A 24,710-nucleotide genomic window follows, 5' to 3' on the forward strand; every position below is an offset into this window, starting at 1 on the left:
TAGATTCAGTGAAAACATTTGTATCCCATCAAGAGGCACATAATATCTGTTGGCCTCATTATTGGCAATGCTAAACTTGGTCACTTGGTCCAGGTGCTGCCAGGTCTCACCATTGGAAAGGTACTCCTTTCCTTTTGAAATTAATAAATAATGTGAGACCAAGTGAAAATCTGTTCCCCCCAAATCTGTCACCCAATAGTTTTAGCACTCATTGATGATTCCTGTCTGAATCAGTTATTCTGCTGGAGTCTTTAAAAATGGTGATTTTGGGGGGAATCTGTCTTCCTATAGAAATCACCTGGTATTCTTCTATAGAGAAAAATCTTTCCCTCCTCTTCTCTATTATTTACTTTTAAAAATATCACTGTGGACTCATAGTTTGTCATTTCTGTTTGATATGTTAAATTTTTTTGCCATTATTATTTTTAATATTCATATTTTCCATACTAGGTGGGGGAGCCTTTTCAAACTGGGCTTTGTGTCTTTTTGACAAGGCTCAATTAGTCTTTGAGCATTTCATTGCTTTTTGGCACAAATCTATGCTCTAGGATTGTCCTTTGGTCTCCCTGCCCTAACCCTGGAATCAGTCATTTCTTCAAGGAACCCTGGCTCCTTTTAATGGGAGATGGTATTTAAAACCAAGATCTGAGCACTAAGTATGCTCATTGCTATTGGGATGCCATTTCTTTTAGACTTTCTCTGTAGGCAGAACTGGGGAACAGAATGACTCCAAACTGCTACCCATAAATCTAATTCAACATCACAAGTTTCTTTTTTCCTTTCCCCATTCTGTGTTTGTATACCCCTTCTCCCACATTATGGACTGTGTTTCCCAACAGCATCAGTGTATTTACCTCTTGGCTGAATCCTACAATATATGCAAAATGATTTTAAATTACTACATCAGTACCATTACCAGCAAGGAAACCTCCAACTTACTTTCAATATTTTTTTACTGTAATTACTTATATCCTTAGACTATATTTCATTACAGGTTTAAAAGTACCATCTTTAAAAGTTTTAAGAATTCTATTTTTTTTCCTAGGGCGACTATGTTATAATTTATTATGCAGTTAGGTTCACTTGCATAGGTTGACTTCAATTTTAGTGTTTGCTTTTTTCATCCATTTAAATTTAAGGTTATTTTAAAAATGTATAGCAGCCAATATTTTGAGAACACAAGAATCCCTAGGTGCTAGTTATACAACCATGAACAAAACAGGGCAATTTCTTACATTCCTACATTGTACAGGTAAAGGCAATGATAAATGAAGAAATAAAAATGCACTATACATCAAGCATGAAAACAGATAAAGCAGATGAGGGTTGCAGAGTGGTGGGGGTGCTATTCTGCATAAGACTGTCAGAGAAAGGCTCTTTGATAAGGGGGCAATCAGAGAGAACACTGAGTGTAGTACATGTAGTTTAGTGAGTGAGTTAGTGGAGCTATAGCTACAGTTATCTTGGAGAAGAGCTTTCCTGGAAGGAGGAATAGCAAATGCAAAGACTCTGAGTTGGAGACAGACTTGGTGTGCTCAAGGGAAAGCATGGAGCCACTGTAGAAAGATCTGAAATGAGAGAGGCAGGCAGATCATGTAGATGATCTATATCTAATATAGAATAAAGTCCAAAATAATGGGAAATCGTTGAAGGATGCAGTATTCACTGAAACAGTAGTTAGAATCAAATTCAATTCAACACACGCATTTTGAGTGACTGCTATGTCTGAGGCATTGGACAAGTATTGGAAATTCAACAGTTGATAAGACTGACTCTATCCTGAATCTGAACATCTGGCAATAAGTATAATACTGAATGAAAAATACAATTAGAGAAATAGTTATAAAGACAAATAACACGAGGACAGTGCAAATAGCTATGGGAGCTTCAGGAAATGCCAAGCAGGAGAGGTGACAATTAAACTGGATTTTGAAAGATGAGGAGGAATGTGTTTAGTCAAGGCTCTTAAATTTATAAGTAACAGAAACTCTGTTCAAATGGCTTAAGTAAAACAGGAGAGGAGTTGATTCATGTTGGGTCATGGCCCAAACATTTTCATCAGGAATTTGTCTCTTATTCTTTCTTGATCTATTCACTAGGCTTTGCATTTTACTGGTTTCATTCCAAGCTGTGTTTTTTTCAGTGGTGCCCTTGTCCCTCTACTCCACTCCAGAGCTCTAGGTATAGCCTATCAGCTCAACTTTTCTTTCCCAATAATTCTACCCATTTTGCTGAATCTCATGTGATCCATTTGGATCCCATGCCTATTCTAGAACTAGCAACTAGGGTCAATGGGATGGACATATAGGCTGGCCATAATAGCACCGGAGAACCACCGCAGTGCTCTGGGAGGGGTAGGATCATAGGGGAACCCTCACCTTTTGAATCACAAGGCCTGAGAGTGGGAGATGAGTGAAGATGAGGGAAGATCCCAGTGATGATATCAGAGGAAGGGCTGGAAGGATGCTGAGCAAGCCCAAACCACAAATGTCTACTGTAAGAGAGTCAAGGTGAAAAAATAGTCTCAGTTTTTCCAAGGAAATGACAAGTAAATGGAACTAGGACTTTCTTTCTCTTCCACCTGCTTTCTTCTCTTTCTATTTGGCAGACTGTTCTGTTTGGCATATTACCCTTACGTGTTTTTAAAGCCAATTATTTGGTCAAGATTGTTTAGGACCTCTATCAATAATTCCTTGCTGTTCCTTCTCTTCTAACTCATTTCAGAGGCAGGCTGCACAAAACGACAGGAAGTGGCATTCCTGTCATTTTGGAAAGAACCCTGGAAAATACCCAGTGTCTACCTCTAACATAAGAGTGATCCGCTTACTGTGTAATTCCTGCCTTGCAAATAATGTGGCGATGTTGTTAACCGTGATGTTGGACTTTCAGCAAAGCTGCCAAATTCTGGATGAAAAATTTGTCTATTTCATGTCTCTCAGTGGTTTCACGCATGTAATTTTTGAATGTGTGTAGGAAAGGACAATTTTCTTTTTAAGTCCTTTGCTGCCAGGATGAATACATTTAAGGAAACCTATGCCTTCCAAGTGATGAAGGAAGATGTGAATGAGGGCGGGCAAGACCTGGGATAGAGATGCAGTTGCCAGGCAGCATCATTTTCATATGAACTACTCGGGATACACTAAATCTAGGGTCCCATTTCTTTCTAGAAGGAAGAGCACTAAATAATAATACTGTGATGGTTCATTTTATTAGAATGCTATGTTCCTCCAGTCCAGTTTGCTCCATCTGGTCTCTTGTTTTAAGGCTAGGAGGCAGAATGGAAAAGTGGAAGGAGCTCTGGATTAATAATTGGAGACCTGAGATTCATTGCTGGCTTTGCCTCTCTGGATGGTTCCAAGCAAGTTCCTTAACCTCTCTTGGCCTCTGCTTTTCATCTTATAGTCAGAGGGTGTGGTTTTTAGATTAGATCACTTCCAGGGATATTTTGCTTTGCTAGGTGTTCAACTATAGTTGCCTAGATGTATTCATAAAGTATCTGTATATGATTTCAATTTTAATGTAGTACTCACCCTCTTTCTCTCTCTCAAAAAAAAAAAGTTATGATAGACTTTTCCCAAAAGGGAAAAAGGGAAATCCTTTCTCTTCAGAACTCCATTTCCACATACCCTTAAGGAGGGTTGTTTAGGAGGCTAAACAAATAATGCCGCTAATATAATAGAACAGTCCTTGAAAAATAAATGGTAAACTCAGAAATGGTTTTCTGATTTTCAGTGCAAATGTACTGGACCTGAATATCCTTCTCATTTGTATACTATGAATGAGGGTTAGCCTGATGCTCGAATGGTTTGGAGCAGCTGTTCAGCACCCTGATTCTGGTGCAAGGGAGTCTGGAAATAATAACAATACCTACTACATACGATTGTTTTGAGCATTTAATTAGATAATCCTCCTCAAATATTTAACGGAGTGATGGCTGTGGTGAGTACCCAACACATGATGACTATTATTACCATTCATGGTGAAAAGCTGGATTAATATATTATGGCTCCAAAGCATATGGCCTAATGCATGTAGACAGGGGCTCAGATATTTAAAAAGTTCTCACTTATTTTGGGGATGTAGCATTGTCTCTCCTATTATTTTGAAATCATCTTTTTTTTTAAGATTTTATTTATTTGAGAGGAAGGGAGAGAGCACATAAGGGGGAAGGGTCAGAGGCAAAGGGAGAAGCAGACTCCCCGCTAATCTGGGAGCCCAATTCTGGGGCTTGATCCTAGGACGCCGGGACTATGACCTGAGCCTAAGACAGATGCTTAACCAACTGAGCCACCCAGGCCCCCCCCTGAAATCTTCAAAAGAAATTGTTTGCTTTGTCTAAAACATTGTGACAGAGTTTAGAAATTGATATTTGAAGTTCTGGATAGTAGCAAAATGTCTCCAGCCAGACCCAGGCTCCTTGCCCCTGGCAAGCCCACGACATTTGAATGACGTCAGTATATGTCCACTTTTCAGTTTGACCTAAGAAAGCACTACTAGGTTTTGAGTGTTGCCTAGGCGTTTGAAAAACCTGAAGTCATTAAGATAAAACCTAACATCAAAAAACTGGAAGCCAGGTAATTTGTGCAGAAGGAATACACAGAAAACTTGGGGGGTGGTTTGGTTAGAGTATAATTAGGGGAGGCTGTGCATAAGGTAGATTTTTCTGGTTTTCAGAAATTGATTGTAATTTTTTTGATGTGCAAGTTCAATTTTTAGTAGCAAATGTGTATGTAGAGGATCTTATTAAAATTGAGACTTATTTGAAAAAAACTTGAAATTCGCAGGCAGTGCGATGCAGAGGGAAGAGCTGCCTGTCTCCTTCCCTTCTCCCCATTTCTGCCCAGAACACCAACTGGAATTAATTTTCTCTAAAGAGAGACAAATGTGTCTGTAAATCACCCTCCTCAAGGCATGAAAAAAATGTACTTCAAAAAGAGAAACAAGCTGCATTTAATTCACATAATTAACTTTCTTTATAAGTGTTATCCTTTCTGAGCCAGTAACTATTAGTGAGATTGCTCTTGTTCTTGAGGTACAGACACACTTTAGAATCCTCTCAAGTGTCCATGGGCCCAGCTAGAAGTTAAAGCAAAACAGCCCTCACTGGAAGGCAGAGAGGGAGGTGGCGGCAGGAAGGGGGACTGCCCATTGTTCTCTGAGCATGAGGCTCTGTGCCCACTCCTAGGAAACATTCTGCACCTATGGGTGGTTGAGGCAACAAACGTGGAGCCCATCCAAAATGCCAGAACATGTGGCTAAAACTGGGCATCTCTTCTTGATCAGCAGGAAGGGGCCTACTCTCCTCAGAAGCAGTTTGGCAACCATGGTTAATTTGAGAGCCAAATAGAGGCAAAACTTTGATGCTATTTAAAAATCAGTGAGCTTAATAGGATATTTTATCTTCATCTGCATGAGTGAAGTCCTGCTGGGATCATGGAGTTCGACAACCTTTGTTGTAATCATCGTGGTCCACTGGGTTCAGGTTGCAGGTTCCCGGTAGGTGAGAGCCGTGTTTGTGTGATTTGTTTCATACGGTCCTGAGAACAGCATTCATTGAATGTTACAGAGCAGCACTGTGCCAGGTTGTTGCTAGATAAGATAAAAATACTGATGATATTTCTCTCCAGTATCTTTTCATCTCCCTCCCATAGCTCTTCTCTCCCTGCCGCTGTGTCCCAGACCCTGGGGACCATCTTTTCTACTCGCTTATTTTCCAGGGCTGCCAGGTACCCTGCCCCCCACCCTCAGCCTTCCATTCTTTCCTTCGCTGTATTGTGCTCAGGTCCTGTTTCTCCATGCTCCATCTCCATCATGATTGTTCTGTTTCTCTTCCCCTTTCTGACTTATCAGCACACTGTCCATTAGAAAAGATCTGATACATTAAACGTACTCCCAACATGCTTGTGTATGAATAGAGGACAGAGCCTGATTTATAGAAAGATAGCTGTAATGGAGGCATTTCCAGCACTGATGTACAAGCAGCAGTGAGAGAGGAGAACTGTCTTGCAGGCCTATACCATTATCCTTTTAGCCCTGGCTTGAATTTGGTAGCCAGAAAGGACCTTCAAGAATCTTATCATTCACCTGTTCTATTTGTAGCTCGTCTTTGAGAATATTGGAAGTGGACTGTATGGCAGGCATGGTGCTAAGCCCTGTTTCATGTATGTCGTCGCTGCCTTCTGAAGTTTGCACTGTTATTATCATCCCCATTCTACAGCTGAGATGACTGAGGCTTAAAGAGGTTAGGTCGGCCTTACCAAGGTCACTCAGCCAGGATTGGGACTAAAGCAGCCAGATTCCAGGGCCTAACGACTACAGACAAGAAGCTAAGGATTGGAACCCTGCTTATGTAGGTGCTATCTGCAGCCTGGGTGCTCTGTCCGCAAAACTTCCATCTCCAAGATCTGCAGTCTCCCAGAGAGCAGGTGCCCTGTCTATAGAAGGGCGTCAACACCTCTTCCATATTTTCTGGAGAATCTCTAAGCTTTATCAACCTTATTCAAACAGGAAAGAAGTTCCCTGTCTTTTTGGATATTTCTGTCTTTTGGGCAAAGACTGAGTTTTAATCATAAAGACTAAGCTTTGATCATATAAAGTTTTATGGAGTAAATGGAAGTTTCAAGTGATAAAAAAGCTTGAAGTCCACAGAATGCAGTTATGTTTCATAGCTTGGAACTTGCTGAATTTTATTAGATGACATTCAAGCTGCTTTAGCTCTTGAGCTCATGACAAATGTCTACTTTCAGTTACGTTCATCTGACCTGCCAGTATTTCCTTTTAGAATTGAAAATGAATTTGTGACTTAGAACTGGAAGCTTGTCCCTTTTGACCGCCTTCCCCCAATTCGCCTTCCTCCTAACCCTCTGCTTCTGGTAACCACAAGTCTGACCTCTTTTTGTTTGTTTCTGTGTGTGTGGGTTTTTTTAGATTCCACATGTAAGTAAGATCATAACACTGTTTGTCCTTCTCTGTCTGACTTATTTCACTTAGCATAGTGCCTCTGAGGTCCACCCATGTCACAAATGGTAGGATTTCCCCAGTTTTTATGACTGGATGATATTCCATCGCACGTATATCACAACGTCTTTAATGTATTCATCCATCGATGAACACAAGGTTATTTCCATGTCTTGGCTGTTGTAAATAATACTGCCATAAAAATGGGGACTGGGGAGCAGCTATCCTTTCAAGTTAGTGTTTTCATTTCTTTTGGATATATTTCCAGAAGTAAAATTGCTGGAATAAGTGTTGGTTCTATTTTTAATTTTTTGAGGCTCCTCCATACTGTTTTCCATACTGGCTGTACTGGATTTTTTTTTTTAAAGAAGCATCTTCTCAATACAAAGTAATATAATATAATATAATATATTTGGGGGATCCCTTGGTGGCGCAGTGGTTTGGCGCCTGCCTTTGGCCCAGGGCGCGATCCTGGAGACCCAGGATCGAATCCCACGTCGGGCTCCCGGTGCATGGAGCCTGCTTCTCCCTCTGCCTATGTCTCTGCCTCTCTCTCTGTGTGTGTGACTATCATAAATAAATAAAAGTTTAAAAAAAATTTTTTTAAAAATTAAAAAAATATATATTTGGAAGGCAGCATGTACCTTTGGATAAATATGTGACTAATAGATATAGATCAAAATGTTTTTCTTACATGTCTATTCCTAGAGATTCTGCATTTCTTTTAAGCTCTTTTTCAAGAAAAATAGATGTTTAGATAAAGTCATACTCTTGTTAGAAGCTTTTTTTTTTTTTTTAATTGCAGGAGTGTGGACTAGAAATTAGATGACACACGGTCTAAAAATGTCTAGGAAGTTGTAGAGATTACCACAATACTGAAGTTCCAGCTTTCTCCATTCATTAATTTTTGGAACTGGCCATTTTAAAGACAATGCCTCTTCTCTCGGAGAAAATAATGGTGCTGAGTGAAGTAAGAGTCTATCCTGACGCTAGATGAAGTCAAGGTCGCTCTAACTCAGTCCTGTTCTCCTGACTGCAGTGTCACCTATTATTCCATTGCACTTAGGCTTTTCACCATTTTGTTTTTTCAGTGTGTGCATGAAACTTTTTTCAAAGCATATCCCCTTATTCTCTTATCGCCCCCATAAATGGGGGTGGCTCCACCAACATTCTGTGGTTGGGGAGCGCAAGAGGACACCACACTGATATGACTCTTTCCAGAAGGGCGGCTCACTTCGTTTCCTTCTGGGAACATGAAGGAGTTCCTACCAGCCCCTAAGTGAATTCTTCAAAGAGACATTCCTTCCAGCTGGAGTGGCTGGGGGTCGGGGGGTAGAGCAGAGCAAAGGACGAAGTCCTCACCATACCCTTCCTAAGGCTGTCACGTCATCTCTTCCATTTCCAGGCAAAACTTGGGAACGAGGGCCTGTGGACAGTGACACTCTGTGTCTGGGTTCAGGTGTGTCTTATTTCAGAGGCTATTGCTCATTATTATCAATAGAGATTCTGCATGTTTTACCAATAAATGTATACCTAGAAGCGAGGGAGAGAATGAATATAGCTGCATCCCTTTTTTAAAACTAAACTTTAGTGGGAAATGTAGACAAGAAATGTAGTTTAAACAATAGTAACAGCTAACATATGTGACATTTCTGCAAGAAAACGTTGTTTCCATTAGAGTATTATTCTCTGACACGATTTTTTTTCTTCTAGGGGAGCTGATTGAAACTTGATTTTAGATATGAAAAGGCTTTTCCTCCTTTAAAAGTAACCGGGTGGCAGGGGTACAGTAAGTCTGCTGTGAGTGTTGCAGAAACATGTAAGAGGGGAGGGCTTCAGACAGAATACACAATTACAAGTTTCTTTAAGTCCGAGTTCATTGTGGTTTTACACATCTGGATAATTAACCAAGCATTACATTCTCTCTAGACTATTTTTACAAGTGCAATCTGCTCCTAACGTGATTTCCATTAGACTGTTCCAAACATCATTTAAGAACTTAGAGAGATCGCAGACAGAGATTCAGAACCCACTGTTCAGCTGTGATGGGGAGACCTCTTCCTCTCGTGGGAGAAATAAAAGATTGCAAGCTGAATTCTGAGATCCGTGTGATGTAAGAGAAAAACTGGAGGTTTATTGCTTCTTCAAGCCCCAGCAAATACAAGCATACACAAACACACCCTAATATCTCTGGTCCTTCTTGTCAGAGGTGAGCTCAAAGTGTGGTCACTGTGAGGAGAACGAGCCATACAACAGTGCTGGAAATTGGAGCTGGAAGCTGCTCTAAGTACTAGAAAGGAATGATAAGGGCAGACGAAAATCTTGATGTGTCGATTGCTAACCTAATTTGGACTACTGTATTAGATGAGTACGTTTGTCTGGTTGAGTTCCTCATTGGAGGGTCACTGCTGAATTTGAAAATACTACGTGTTCAAATAGTTTCTGGCCACGCTTTTCCTCTTTTATAATCGCTTTGATGCTGTTCCGAGCTTTTTGGAGATTAGGGTCTGATCCGATGGTAGAAGGTTAGTGTTAATTCACAGACTTCAGGGGCTGCATTGGCCAGCTGCTGCCCACATTGGTGAACACCAGCAAGACATCAGAGAGACCACAGGGCTGATAATTGCGGTGGTTGTTGCTCTCGTTACAGACGGAACTCAGAACAAAAGAAGCAAGAGTTCATAAAATTACAGGATTACAATCATAAGTCCTAAGGGGCCATATAGTTCATTTCTGATCCATCATACTACCACATCTCAAACTGCACTCCCCACCCCTGGCAAATAGAAGTTTCTGTTCTATTTAAAATATATCCAGAGAAGAGAAAGCTGGGCAAGTAAGACATTTGATTTATTGTCTGGTTGTCTTTTAAACTGCTTGTGGTGGTCAGAGAATCATTAAATTGAGAAATAAATGATTCAGGAAGATAAACTGGTCTGATCTTGCAAAAAAAAAAAGTCTCAACAAGGATAGCGAAAATAATTGAAATTTCATTATAATGTTTCAGTGTCTGTTTTCCATAAAATAATCCTATAATTGTCTACTGTGTGACAGCCTGAGCCACTCAACCAATGGAATGATTAATGAAAACAGCAGTGAAGGATTTGTCACACTGACACAGGGCAAGGAAGTGTGTGATAGTCATTAGAAAGCAAAAATGAGATAAGCATCATCGTTAGGTTAGCAGATGTGGACTGAACATTGAGGAATCTGTTTTGGACATGGTTATAGAACTACCCATTTCACCATCTTCTTTTCTTTAAATGGTCAGCTTGGCAAGCATGTAGTGGATGAACCCAAGGCGGAGCCCCAGTTGAAAGACCACAGACATAGTCTCCAGGACCTTTAATTAAAGTCTGATTTAATATGAGAAATGGAAGATGTGGAGGCAGCCAACCCTCAGTGGAATTCTAGCCAGGGACATGATTGGAATGCAGAGACCCTTGTTTTCATCATTTCAAGAATGGAAAGATAAGGTTAACTTTAAATGGGTTCAAATTAAAGTGAGAGAGGTAGCCTGTTCATAGTCGATGATCAGAAATTGAGTGGGTGTTCCTTTTTAATTTCCTGCCTGGATATATCCCAGATATGCATGATGGCTGCAAGGGGGAGGATGCCATAAAAATGTGGCTGTGTTAGCCTGAATTTGTCATCACCATCAATAGAGCAATTTAAAGTCCATGTCCCTCTGTCTCAGAAAGAGTCAAAGAGATGTTTTATTGTCTGATCTTATTATAACAAGACAACTTCAGTGATAACATCCAATAGAGGAAAATGTTTAGCAGTGATGTCAGATGAGTCATTCATTTATCAAATATGTTTTTAGTTCCTACTATGTGCTGGGCAAGGTACACAGTGTGAGAATAATAATGCATAAAACTTTGGCCTACCACATAGAGGTCAAGTTTTCATAATATTTTTTTTCAAAAGACATGATTAATTTTACAAGCACAAGTTCTGTGTTTTTGTGTCTTCTCAAATATCTATCACAATGCCTTTGACAGAAGAGTTGTCTAAAGAACCATCACTGAATGAAGACTATATAATACATCTTTACCAGTAAAATGATTATTCAAGGAAATTTGTTTTTTGTTCATCTTACAGAAATTATATTTGATAAATGTTCACTTATTATTCCTAATAAGAGAATATAGCACTGTTATGCAACAAATCAAATTTCAAGCATGTAAACACATCTTTATATTATCACAAGGAAGCTAAAATGTGCTCACGGTTATGAATGGATACATTGTTTTCAGTCAATACTTTGCCTAAATAATTGCTGTTGCACAAGAGAGCTGCATCAGTGAGATTTTGTATAAATTATGCAAATTACATTATTTTATCATACCTTGGAAGAAGACTAAGTTTGGTAGTAGGTCAGAGTAGATTTGATTCTGACTCTACCCTTAACTTCTCTGAACCTCCAGGCCTTCATAGAAATATGAGCATAGTGACGTCTCCAGCATATGATTAGGGTGTGGAATAAATGAAAGCTCTTGGAGGCTCCCAGCCCTTGAACTACAGACCCCTTGCAGACAGAACCTTGGAAATATTACAGAGGGTTTGCAGACTCATATATACCCACTCAATGCTTTTAGTCTATTTTGAACATATATGCATTAGTATTTTTTCATATGCATGTAGATTAATTCAAGACTCATTCATTCAGCAACTGTTTATTGAGCACTAACAAATAAACAGCATCAAACAGCATCAGGCACAGGGGATATACTAACCTCCAAAACAGACATACCCTCATGTTCGTGGATCTTCTATTCTAGTGTGGGTGGGAGAATAACAATACACAAGATAAATAGTAAGAGTTTATAGAAAAGTGATAAGGATTTTATGGAAAAAGAGAGAAAAGAAAAAGAAAATGTAAAAAAAAAGAGAGAGAGTGTTAAAATTTTAGATGAGATGGCCAGGGAAAGCATCCCTAGAAGGCCTCATTGAAGGTGTAAGGGAGTTAACTATATGGACATCAGGGGGAAGAGCATTCCCCCTGGGAAAAGCTAATGCAAAGGCCCTGGTGGAAGGACCAGTACAGATCACCATCATGACTGTGGTCTAAGAGGGGCTGGAGAGGAATGAGTAAGAGGGTTGCAAGGGATAGTGTTAATGAAGTGACCAGATCATGCCAATCCTTATGCCTCCAAAAAAGCACTTTGCTTTTACTCTGAGGGAGGTGGGGGGGGGGGGTCATTAGAGAGTTTGAGCATAGGAGTGGCAAGATCAGATTTATGTTTTAGTAGACCCCTCTCTTGAAAACAGACTGGATGAGGGGAAGGATAAAAGCAGGGAGGTGCTGGTTAGGCTACTACAATAATCCAAGCAAGAAGAGTTGATGGAACAACCTGGAGCAAGGTGATGAAGTGGGGGTCTATGAAGACACTGGAGCCTGGGCTTATTTTGACAGAATAGGTTGAGTTGACAAGGTTCACTGATGGACTTTTGTGGAGCGTGAGAGAAAGAGAGATAAGAAACGGCACTGAGGCACCTGGGTAGCTCATTTGGTTAAGCGTCCGACTCTTGATCTCAGCCCAGGTCTTGATCTCAGGGTCGTGAGTACAAGCCCTGTGATGCACTCTGCGCTGGGCATGGAGCCTACTTAAAAAAGGAAAAAGAAAAGGAAAAGAAATGGTGCCATGATTTTGGCATAAGCAGTTAGAACAGAGTTAACATTAATAGAGAGGTTGTAGGGAAGGCTTGCGGATTCAAGCTTCATTTAAAAAAAATATTTTATTTATTTATTCATGAGAGGCACAGAAAGAGAGAGGCAGAGACACAGGCAGAGGGAGAAGCAGGCTCCATGCAGGGAGCCCGATGTGGGGACTCGATCCCGGGACCCCAGGATCACACCCTGAGCCGAAGGCAGGCGCTCAACCGCTGAGCCACCCAGGCGTCCCTCAAGCTTCATTTTGAACATATGAAGTTTAATATTAGACGTGCAAGTGGAGATGTCAAAAGGCAGCTTTTTCATGTAAAAAATACAAAATTATTTTTAAAATATTCCTGAAGAGTAGCTTTCTTTTCCGCGTAATCTAGAGGCAGAATTATAATGCTTGTGTCCACACAATATTTTGAAATTGAAAAAAGAACCTTGTTCTTGAAAAGGTTGGAAACAAAGATAATAGTCCAGTGACAATTTTAGTAGCCAATACATATGACTGTCCTTTCCCTCTTGTTCTAATACATGTAAGTTTCAAACTGCATCATCATACAGATTTGAAGTCTTAATTTTGGCCTTGAGATCTTTTTTTTTTTTTAACAGTTTTAAATGGAGCTTCAGGTAAGAAGAGCCCTGTGGGTGGCAGAACTTTATTCACTGGTCCACATTATTTTATTTTTGGAAGGAAATCAGACTGTCCACCTATTCCATGGCCACTTGTCATTTTCTCGTGCACCTCCCCGGTGACTTGCCTGTCACTGACACGATCTGGGAGGCCAGCAGAAGTGAGAGGCACAGCTCTGTGCCATTGTGGAATTTACAGTGTAGGGTAACCTGGGTCTCATGTGGAGATATGGCTATTTTACTGTCATTTTAATTAGCTTAAGCACATCATGCTTATAACACCAAATTGCAATGGTTCATTTTAACACCCCTCTCAGTCTTACGCAGGGAAATATGTGCCAGCCCTTGCACATTACATCCACATTCTTAACCCCAACCCCATGATGAGCATGAAGATCAACCTGAAAGGAATTGCTCTTGGAGATGCGTATTCAGATCCTGAATCGGTAGGTGTCTCCTTTTTCCTTTCTGTTCTGTTTTCAAGGAGATTAAATCCCCTTGAATCCAATGGAGGCTCCTCTGACTTGAGACACTTAACTCAATAGAGGGAAATGGTGTTGCCCAGTTGACTTTCTGATGACTTAAATCTTCTAATTTTCATCAAGTGTTTTAAGGTGTCAACTCATTAGGTCAGCCTAGGTTGGATATGAGCATGAACGTGGAGCACATGTATGTGTGTGTATGTGTGTGTGTGATGTTTGTATTTTTGCATATGTGTGTTGTGTGTGTATGTTTGTGGTATGTGTGTGCATTGTGTGTGCAATGTGTGTTGTGTATGTTTAGACATGTTGTGAATGTGTTTGTGTGTTCTGGGGGATGTGCCTGGGTGTATAATTGTCTTGCTTGGCTAATTGCAACACAAGATTGACAAATGACAAAGGGTTGTTTGACCAAGAAAGTGGGCTTCCCTAGCTTCTCTCTTTCTTTCCCTGTGTTTTTTATGTTTCTCTTTTCTCCTCAGATCATAGAGGGCTATGCAACATTCCTGTACCAAATTGGCTTGTTGGATGAGAAGCAGAGAAAGTACTTCCAGAAGCAGTGTGATAACTGTGTGAAATACATCAAGGAGGAGAAGTGGCTTAAAGCCTTTGAAGTGAGTTCTGGGGCCTGCATTGCCCTGGAGCAATGAGAACCATCTGAGCTTGGTCCTAGAAGGACTGTGGTACTCGGGCATTTTGTTGTTGTTAGAGAAGGAATATCTGGTATGCTGTCCGAGAGCAGGGGGCAGATGAGTGGGGTCAAAGTGAAGAAAAGAACTGTCTGGGTCTCTTTGAATTTAGTTTGGCTCTATTTTAAACCTGTGATCACCTTGGAGTGTTTATCTAACTGTGTCTTTCATTAACTGTTTTGATTTCTTTAAATGCTGTGTTGGCCCTAAAGGCATACCCTATCTCAAGGAAATCAGAAGAAAGGCGACCCAGAAAGTGGATGCATATGCTTCAGCATATGCTTTAAACCCTTCAGAAGGGTGATATCCACACAGGACGTTGCAGTTGGAGAAGTGGCCACAGTGTGTAACGAATGTCACATGTTCTGTGTGTCAGGAACAAAGATTATGAAGTATAGTAATTTGAAACTTTTACAAAGAGCCATTGGTATTTGTAAATATCATCACAATGCTTCCCTAAAATTGAATTTGAGAATCGAATAATATGGTTCTGTTCCCCACCCTTTTCGTGGGGGTAGAAGTTATTTAAAATCTGAGACTATACTAAATATGAACATACAGGAGTGCAAGTTTTTTGTTTTGTTTTGTTTTGTTTTGCCAATGCAGACAATGATCATGTATCAACGATCCTTTTTAGGAGTTTTTTGGCCACCTTTACTATAGAGCCATCGTGTTTCACATATTAGTAAATGAGGCAAGGATTACATTTTGAGGACTTTGGTCTTTTTGTTCTTGGGAGCATATCTTGTACCAGTTTACCTAATGGCATTACTGTTATTAAGGTTGAGGCCTGATATTAATAGTCTTCTAAGCACTGCAGGTCAGCCAGTTTAGATCAAGACAGGAGATATACAAACTTACGGAGAAGGGGGCAACAAGGTTATGCTCCATTTTACAAGCGGGGTGCATGGTACTACCTGAAATCCCCAAAGCAGTGAGTGTCTTTACCATGAAATCTTACAGCAGCAAGATGTGCAGCTGAAGCCGTCCAGGAAGCCCCCACCCATACCTCAAGATGCCATTGGCCTCCTCTTTCTCTGTGTCAGGACACCTGGTGTGGCTGCAGAGTGCAGATTCAGAGTTTCTGTGTAAATGTAAATGCAAAGGAAGAGGGATCTTATGGGGACATGTAGGATTACTCTTCAACATGCAATGACACGGTTTGCAAGTCTGGTTTTAGGCTATCTGTTGTAATAGGGAGAAAGGATAAAAGATTGAACCTCTGGAATTTTTTTTTAAGATTTTATTTATTTATTCATGAGAGACACACAGAGAGAGGCAGAGACACAAGCAGAAGGAGAAGCAGGCTTTCTGCAGGGAGCCTGATATGGGTTTCGATCCCAGGACCCCAGGATCATGACCTGAGCTGAAGGCAGATGCTCAACCACTGAGCCACCCAGGGCCCCTAACCTCTAGAATTTAAAATTAATATCAAAATGTTATATCGTGTGAGACCAATAGGCAAGTGAGATATTTGATGTGTTTTTGAGGAAGCATACAGGGATTAAGTGATGTCAAGAGAAAGAACATGTGATAGGCCGTAAGGGATAAGGAAAGCAGAAAGATGTCCGTGGTGCATGATGCAACAGGCTGAGCACCCACAGGGTTAACCAAACTGTTGAAAAATTCAGGTTATTTTGTGTATTCAGAGGTAATGAGAAGATGGCCCATTAAGTTAGAGCTCTCCCAAACTAGATTCATCAGAAAACAAAGCAAAAGGGCCCAAAAAACAAAACAAAACAAAAACAGAAGACAAAAACAACAAACCTATGACAGTACACAATGTCTCTAAGACCACTGGTCCAATATCTTGAGTGATGAGTTAACATAAAAACCTTTGTATTCTTTTAAGAGAAATAGATAAAATGATACTTAGGAAAGGAAGCAAGTAGTGGTCAGATGTGTTTCAGCGTATGCGCTAGAAGACTCCAAGAAATCCAGAAGCCCAAGAGAATACAAATGTCCAAATCACAAGCCTAATTAATAAGGGCTGTTTGATGCTCTGATCCCTTGAAATGATTTAATCAAAAAGCAGTAGCTCTGAGCTAGAGGGAATTTTATAGACCATCTTCCGCTCCTACACACACACACACACACACACACACACACACACACACATCCACACTCCACTGATGAGGAGGCGGAAGCCTGGGGTTGCTGAATTCAGTTGCCAGAAGCCACTTAATAGACTGTGGCAGGCCTAGGACTAGAATCATTCTCCCCAGATTCCCACCCTAGTGTTTCCCCTGCGGTAACTTTCAGGCAGTCTATAAAAATCCTGGGACATTTAGACATTCTGCAAGATGCACAGTGGCCCATCTCTGGCCCTGTAATGTCCCCCTTACCATGACAAGGTTCTGGATCACAGAGTTCTTTCTGTAAAACAAGTTTTGACCAGAAACTGGATTTCACAGGTCTTGACCACCCACCTTAACTTGTTTGATAACACATGATTTTTGACTCTTTCTGAAACCAGATCTTTCCTTAAGGGTGGAATCTATATTTCCATTGGTTCTGAAGATAATTTCTAAAGATAAATTCCCCAATGCTGCATACATTCAGGACTACTGCCCACCTACAGAGTCCCCTCTGGGTGGACAAGTTAGAAAAGAAAGAGATACCTCCTCTGGGCTGACATGGTCCTGTGGCTTCAGGGTTTGGCAAGTAGATACCACCATTGTATGAGAATAAAAGCTGGCTGTTTCTCCATGCGCAGCCCAAGTCTTTTATGCAGTTTGGCAAGCAGACCTTTGGCTGTTCTCTGCCCCACCTCACCCCTCAGCCAGGCATCCCCATATAGTGCACAATCTGCACAGCCAGAGGCAGTGGTCCTGAGTGTCCGTAACGCTGCTGGAGCATACTTATCACTCCCTCCCCTTTCCACAATGACCATCCTTTTCATGCTTGGTCCCTAGCCCTGTGGCAATAGTAATTTGGATAAATTAAGTTGCTTCATGTTCAGTAAAGAAAACTAATCTAATAAAATAATGGAATTTTGTATTAAACCAAAAAGCATGGCCAGAAAGCATTTGAAGAGTAGGAGAGATGGTAGTCTGCCCCTTGGGGAGCCAGCGTGTGTGCAGGGTGGAGCATGTAGGCTGCAGAGGCATGGCCTCGGCTTGAATCTCTCCTCTGACATGATTAGGGAGGCGTCCTTGGTAAGTGACTTAACCTCTGTGTGCCTTAGTTTCCTCACCTGTAAAACTAGGATACTACTGTCCTGAATTCCTGTAAGTTGGTGTTTGAAAATGTACTGAATTCATGTTTTTACAAGAGCCCTTTACAAACTCAATATCCTCGTCCAAAAATGTCCCAATGTTCTCGATCTCTTTTGTAAGTATTCCCTTCATCTTCTTGCTCTGCCCCACGGCTGCTTCTCCCCTGCTTCTGTCACTCCCCCTCTCAAACAGGAGCTATGTTGTCTTACCTACTTTTTACCACTTGGTTCATGGGTAGAGTGGGTGTCTTCCTTGCTCCTCATTGCTGCCCTCAGATTATGTCCTGTCCCTCCAGAAGCACTGAGCTTTGACTCTCACATCCTCAAGTGATCCTACCCACCACTTCTTGTTGTAGTTGCCTATCACTCTCTAGCTTTCTCCATCTCATCCTCTGAGAATGCCTTACTGTCATTCTCTCTCAAGGACATCACTCTTGTCATCATGTCTAGTGATTACAGTGTCTGCATGAATGATCCTTTTAATACCTGGCCCCTCAGTTCCTTAGTTTCCTCTCTTTCGATAATCTTGTTCTCCTCTTTACCTTAGCTGCTCAGTCCCACTACAAATAATAAAATAAAATAAAATAAAATAAAATAAAATAAAATAAAATATAAAATAAAATAAAAATCTGACAGTCACTCCACGACCTCAGATCCTCATTGTGCCAGGTCACTTCTCTGAATATACCAATTCTAATAACAGCCCTGCAACCCCATTGTCTTCCAGTCCACCAATCCTACTACCATGTCATGATCCTTACTTAGCCCCTTCGGGTCTTAGTTTCTTATTATCCAACTGAAACTCAGGGTCATCCCAGCTCCTTTGGTAAAACCACCATCCTGGCTAAAAGCACCTGTCTACCACCCCATGTCTGCCTCTCCTGCTTCACATGACAGTGAGCATACAACCATGCTCACTGCTCTCACCACCACTGATGACAAGTTTTTGAAGTCAGAAGTCCCAAGAGAACTTCCACCAGCTCCAAGCACCTGCATATATGTCTGCAGCCTCTGCCCTCTCTCCTTGTACTATGGTGAACGGTCAATGATCCACGTCATGGCAATCCTTCCCTACAAGGCTCACTCTCACAGTCAGGGTCTTTGGGCTCCCTGTTTCCTCTGCCTAGATCTTTCCCTAGATGTCTGCATGGTTCACTTTCTTCCTTCCAGCAGGTTGACTCAAATGCCACCTTCTCAGTGAGACCTGTGTTTCCTTGTCTCTGCAGTGTCCCTTGCACTCATGCACACACACACACACACACACACACACACACATTCCCACATGCCCCATGACACCTCCTACCTCCTCTTTAGTTTTCTCCTTAATGCCTATCATTCTTATCATACTGAATGTTTTTCCTACGAATGCTTGCTTATTGGTCCCCTCCAGGATATAAACTTCACAAGGGAGGACTTGAGCTGCCTTGTTCACACTGCTGTGTCCCCAGTGCCTGGGACAGTGTCCAGCACACAGAAGATATGCAATAAATGGTCACTGAATGAAATAATGGAAGAATGAGAAAATTATTGAATTAATGCAATGACAAGTGCCTGTGTGTTTTTACCTACCCTAATGTTTTCCTTCTTTCTTTCTTCTCTCTGTCCTGACCTAGATACTGGATAGACTACTAGATGGTGACTTCACAAACAACCCTTCTTACTTCCAGAATGTCACAGGATGTCCTAGTTACTATAACATATTACAGTGTATGGTAATGACAACATTTTTAAAACTATGATAGTGTTTGCTTAACAGTTTTGGCAAAATCAAATTTCTTCCAATTTGAGAAACACTATAGTTGACTTTATACTAGATAAACATGTCCTAACTGTATGGCTTTATTTGGTCTACTAATCTATAGGATTTTCCTCCCACCAATGTTGTATATGCTATAACCTGACCATCAAGGATGTATGATATTCCAGATAACTCAAAACAACCTCTGATTAACACAATTTCCCCCCAGTAGAGCTTGTTATACAAAAGTTCTTTTGTCAAGGATAGAGGCCAGGATTACAGATCTGGGAATTAGGTTCCAGAATGCCAAGTCTGTAGTGAGTTTCTTGAAAATGTCCACATTATTTGTTCTGTACTTAAGACAGCTTGGATAAGCAAAATTGCCAAAGCCTTTATGAAAATATTTGCTTTGCCTTACTTTTAACTTAAGATGGTTTGTGCACTTAGTATTGCCCTCACTTCAAGCCCTTTGGAATATTTCTCAAAGTATTCAAGTAGTTTTCTTCCATTAAAAAAAGACCAAAGTTGATGTCCTTTGTGCAGAAATAATCAAATAAAACACAATCAAATAAAACAAATACCCAAAGTGGGTATTTGAATTTGTATAATCTTTATCTAGTGCATATGACAATACATTTTGTTTTTTTTTTTTAAGATTTATTTGTTTGTTTATTTCTTTGAGAGAGAGAGAGAGAGCACACACCGAGGGAGCAGCAGACACCACCAAGCTCCCCCTCTGCTGCCCCCACTAAGCAGGAAGCCCTATGTGGGGCTCGATCCCAGGACCCTGGGACCATGACATGAACCAAAGGCAGATGCTTAACCTTCTGAGCCACCCAGGCACCCCAATGCATCTTGTTTTTAAAATTGCCTTATTTATGAACTATTTTATAGATAAAATATAAAGCTAATTTCAATAGAATTTGCCAACCCTGTGGTTTTGGATTTAGATTCCCCTAAGAAAAAACCATATGGTAGGCAAAAGAGAAACAGAATTTGTAATCACAATTCTTTTTCCTTGACAAAGTAATATATTCAAAAAATTAGCAAAAATTGAGGATGCACAAGATTGTTGTTCTCAGACTCTCTTTTATCCTTTTGTAATTTCTTAAAAACAGCATTTACACCCTTTCTTCTTTTAGTATGATGAATATCACAGGCTTATCAATATCACAGATTTTTATGCAGTATTTTTTTAAAAAAATAAGACTTATGGACAACTTTTTTTTGTCTAATGTCCTTCATAAAGTCATCTGTTTTTACACTTGGTGTATTTCCCCTCTTCAATTATGGTTAGCTGGTTATTTTGTATGTGTGGTTTTAATAAACAGCAGAACATGGGAAAGAAAGCCTCAGCTTTTAATCCACCATGCCACCACCCTGGCTCCTGGCTCCTCTGGTCCATTTGACCTTCGTTCCATAGAGCCTCTGACAAGGAGCAAATTGCTTTTGATAATCTCACCTCTTGCATTTTTCCTGTCTTTGCCTCAGATGGGGTTATTGATTGGAGTTACAGATTGTAAAAGGTTAGTTTGCAAGAAAGGAAAATGGAGCATTTGCAAATGGGGTGTCATCCAGTTTTGCTGTTAGTAGAATTTCAATTCCCTCAGAACCCTCAAATCCAAAATTTCTGGATGGAGACCAGTTAAGAGTCAGGTCTCATCTTGTTCATCATTGTTTATGTTACGAGAAATTTTTTTTTAATTTATTTTTTTATTGTTCAATTTACTAACATACAGAATAACCCCCAGTGCCGTCGAGAAATTTGAAGCTTTCTCAGCATGCTGTTCCTGCCACCTGGTCATGTTCCCTGATATTTTTTTGATGTCCCCTTCTGCCAGGAAGCTGAGGACCAAAATTACTATGGGACTTTTTTGTCCCTCCCACAAGTGAGGCAAGCCATCCATGTGGGAAACCAGACCTTTAGTGATGGATCTGAAGTTGAAAAATACATGCGAGAAGATACAGTCAAGACCGTTAAGCCCTGGTTAGCTGAAATCATGAACAATTACAAGGTAAGAGAGTTACTTCAGTTACTGTCTATTTCAGGAACTTTGCAGATAACCCAGAGAAGAGGTGACTTTATTTGTGATTCAACTTCTGCCATTTTGTTTTTACTTTTAGGATATTTTATAAATACAAATAACACCCCCCTGTACTGTTTGATTTCTTTGGATTAAGTTTTCTTTTTTCCTTCTAATTAAATAACTATCCCTTGATAGTTTCTTCAAATGAAATTCTCTTTGGCACATGCCACTTCTCATCATTTCTTGAGAAAAGAGGTACAGCAGAGCCAAGATGACTGGCCTTGTGGAAGCCAATTTTGCCTTATTGCTTGCTTTATAATATTAATCCCAATGAAGTCAGGGTTAAATGAAATCAACTGGTTGTTCCAAAAAGTGCATTTTACCTCATAATTATATTCATTCCCATTGCTCAATCACAGTTTTTTTTTTCAGTATCTGCTTTAAGCCCCAAATGGTGTTAAGCTATCCCCTTGAAACAATGAAACAATGAATAAGAGAGGGTCCCTGTTTTGAGGAGTATAAATTCAAGCACTTTGTTACCTGAGATGTTCTTCTGTCTGATTTTCTGCTGGAGGTACCAAAGGAAAGTGAAACCGTGATGCCCTGAAAATGCAGGCAAAGGGGTCATGGACTCCTAGATTTCGCACCATGAGAGGAGGACACCAAGAACAAGTGAGATAGGAAAAAAGCATCCTGTGATTTTCTTTCCTGCTACTGCTATTCTCACCTCCTCCTTTGATCTTCCTAAATTCTCATCATCTGTCCTAGGCCTGGTCTGCAGGGTCAGTGTGCTGATGATAGAGGGGACTACCTCCTGAGGTGATCCATTTCCTCTCTATTTCCTGGCAGAGGCAAGAGTAATGTTTGAGATGAACAAAAAACAGGGCTACCAGTAACCAACATACCTTGGTAGGAATTAGAAAAAAGGCTAGCCTCCGTTCAGGATACTTCAGTTCCATCAGTCAAAAAGCTCTACTAACATATTGCTTTAATTCAAATGAAACTCTTCACTACCATTTTTCTGCCAAGAGGAATATACATGCCTACAAGGTCTGTGTTAGAAATCTTTTTCCTTAGGATTTTTCAGTGTGCAGCCTTCAGTACTGTACGGGAAGTCTGTTGCCAAATGTACCCTTACTAGATTGTGTTCTGAAATATGCCGGACCTAGAAGGAGGCCCATGTTTTGGTGTTGCCTCTAGTAAATAGTTTGAGTCCCTTGACATTCAATCCTATTGAAAAAAAATCTACGGTCGGCGGCATGCCATCTACAGACCCATTATAAATTTGCAGAACTTGATGAAATATTTTCGAAGAAAGAAAGGATCTAGCTAGATGAGGTCAGAATTTCAACCATCCTTGTGTTTGGTTCTGTTGGGGTCCTTAGTGCTTGCCTACTTGGAGCCTTCTCTGCACACCTTTTTAAAGCACTTCACTGGTTGTCCTCTTCTCCGAGTTCTCAGACCCTGTTGTCTCTATCACTGTGGCCACACTTAGAACCTTGGACTATCATTGCAGTCTGTCCATTCCAGCACCAGCCTGGTGCAGATGTCAATAACAAATGAATGAATGAATGAAAAATCCATTCTATGTAAATTAGTGTTACATCAAAAATATATCTAATATATTTGTCCATAACTTATTAGGTGTCATCTACCCCCCCACCAAAAAAAGAAGAAGAGCTGAGCACTTGTGTTCTCAAAACATAATAATGGGCTATAATATAACATTAAAGAATGCAAAGTCTTTTTTTTTTTTGAGTGGAGAGCAGATAAGGAATTTCTGTGTATATCTTGTGTGCCCCTAGAAGAACATTTTCTCACTGTCTAAATTTAACTACAATATGATTCTTTTTTCAGCCAAGTGAGGATAGGAAGGAACATGTAGCTCACCTGATTATATAAACTATCCTGATACTGGCTAATCGCCATAGAATATCCCCTTGGTTGATAAAGATCATATTGATTAAAAATGACCCAGGATTTTGATATGTAAACATCTCTGTCCCAGTTTCCAATGTATCTTAAACCTACCAAAATGAATTCCAATGAAATCAGAATATTCTTTAAACTTTAAGCTCTGAATCAGTTGTCAGAAAGAAAGAGAATAGATCAGTGGTATAGATAAACCATGTTTCCATATAGAAAGAGAACGAAATGTGCAGTCAGTCCAAGCACAGAGTAAAATGTGGTTGCTGTTACAACAGACTATGGATTCATTGCTACAGCTGCCATTGCCTCCAGGGCAATGATTATCTTTGGCTTGTCTGTTAATGGTGGTGAACCTCAAAGTATATCCAATAGAATCAGAATGACCTAGGTTGTCTTAAAACATTAGTGCCCTCAAAATTATATTTATGCAAGTCTCAGTGCTAATTTGTCATAGAAAATGGTGTACATGTTTCCATTCATAGGACCATGGGAGTCTTTTTCTAGTACTAAGTTCATTTTAGTACTATGTGGAGTATCTCTGATGGGCTGAAGAAGAACTTCATGAGTTTCTGGGAACTCAAAGAACTCCTGTGGTCCTTGAAATTCTCATGGCTAAATCAGATCACAATACTAGCAGGATTTTTAGAGTTAGCTGGGTCATAGAGCATGGCGGTTATGGGCATGAGTTCTCAAATATTTTGAGCTTGAATTCTGGTTCATTGTTCAGTGGCTGTGTTCCTTTAGAGGAAGATACTTAAAGTCTCTGTTCTTCAGCTTTCTTATCTGTAAAACAGAAATAATAATAGTACTTACAGGTGAGTTCTTATGAGATTTAAATAGATTACATATGTAAAAACACTTAGAACAGTGACTGGTGATTAGAAAGTGCTTGAAAATATAAGCTATTACCAATGGTGTTCAACAAACTTTAGCAAGAGTCTTAAGCACATGCTATATACAAAGTTATATAAGAAACCCTGAAAAACAGAAAAAATAAAGACTTAACAGACTTTTGGTTTCCAGTTCATCATGTAAGGAACTTAGAAGTTACCTCTCGATCTGAAGAACAAGTAAAAAGTTAAACAAACTGAAAAGTCAACAACTCTTCCTAGATCTGTGAGAAGAGTGAGGTCAGAGGCCAAACTACTTCTCTATAAATTGGAAAGAGGCAAATACAGAGAACCACAACTTATCTGAGCAGAGACTTCCATAGGAACCAATGCCAGGGTAACAAAACCCAAACTGTAAGTTTTTACAATAAGAAAATGAACAAACCAAAAAAAAAAAAAAAAAAGAAAATGAACAAACCAATTAAAAAATGGTCAAAGAACTTAACACACCCAAGTCTTAAGATCTTAACCTCACTCAAGATATACAGA

General features: G+C 40.1%; 1 protein-coding gene across 5 annotated transcripts in view; it reads left to right on the plus strand.

The window, feature by feature from the left end:
• Positions 1–24,710, plus strand: part of CPVL (carboxypeptidase vitellogenic like) — a 127,196-nt gene that overhangs the window by 49,832 nt on the left and 52,654 nt on the right. For 4 of the 5 annotated variants that reach the window (XM_072783633.1, XM_072783637.1, XM_072783634.1 and 1 more), the window contains exons 8-11: positions 13,570–13,698; positions 14,214–14,345; positions 19,251–19,349; positions 21,217–21,390. In XM_072783633.1, coding sequence (XP_072639734.1) covers positions 13,570–13,698; positions 14,214–14,345; positions 19,251–19,349; positions 21,217–21,390 — 534 coding nt within the window. The remainder of the gene's footprint in view (positions 1–13,569; positions 13,699–14,213; positions 14,346–19,250; positions 19,350–21,216; positions 21,391–24,710) is intronic. The other variant, XM_072783636.1, reaches the window with a different exon arrangement.

The sequence above is a fragment of the Canis lupus genome, chromosome 18 (assembly GCF_048164855.1).
Source record: "Canis lupus baileyi chromosome 18, mCanLup2.hap1, whole genome shotgun sequence".
In the NCBI taxonomy this organism is placed as follows: domain Eukaryota; kingdom Metazoa; phylum Chordata; class Mammalia; order Carnivora; family Canidae; genus Canis; species Canis lupus.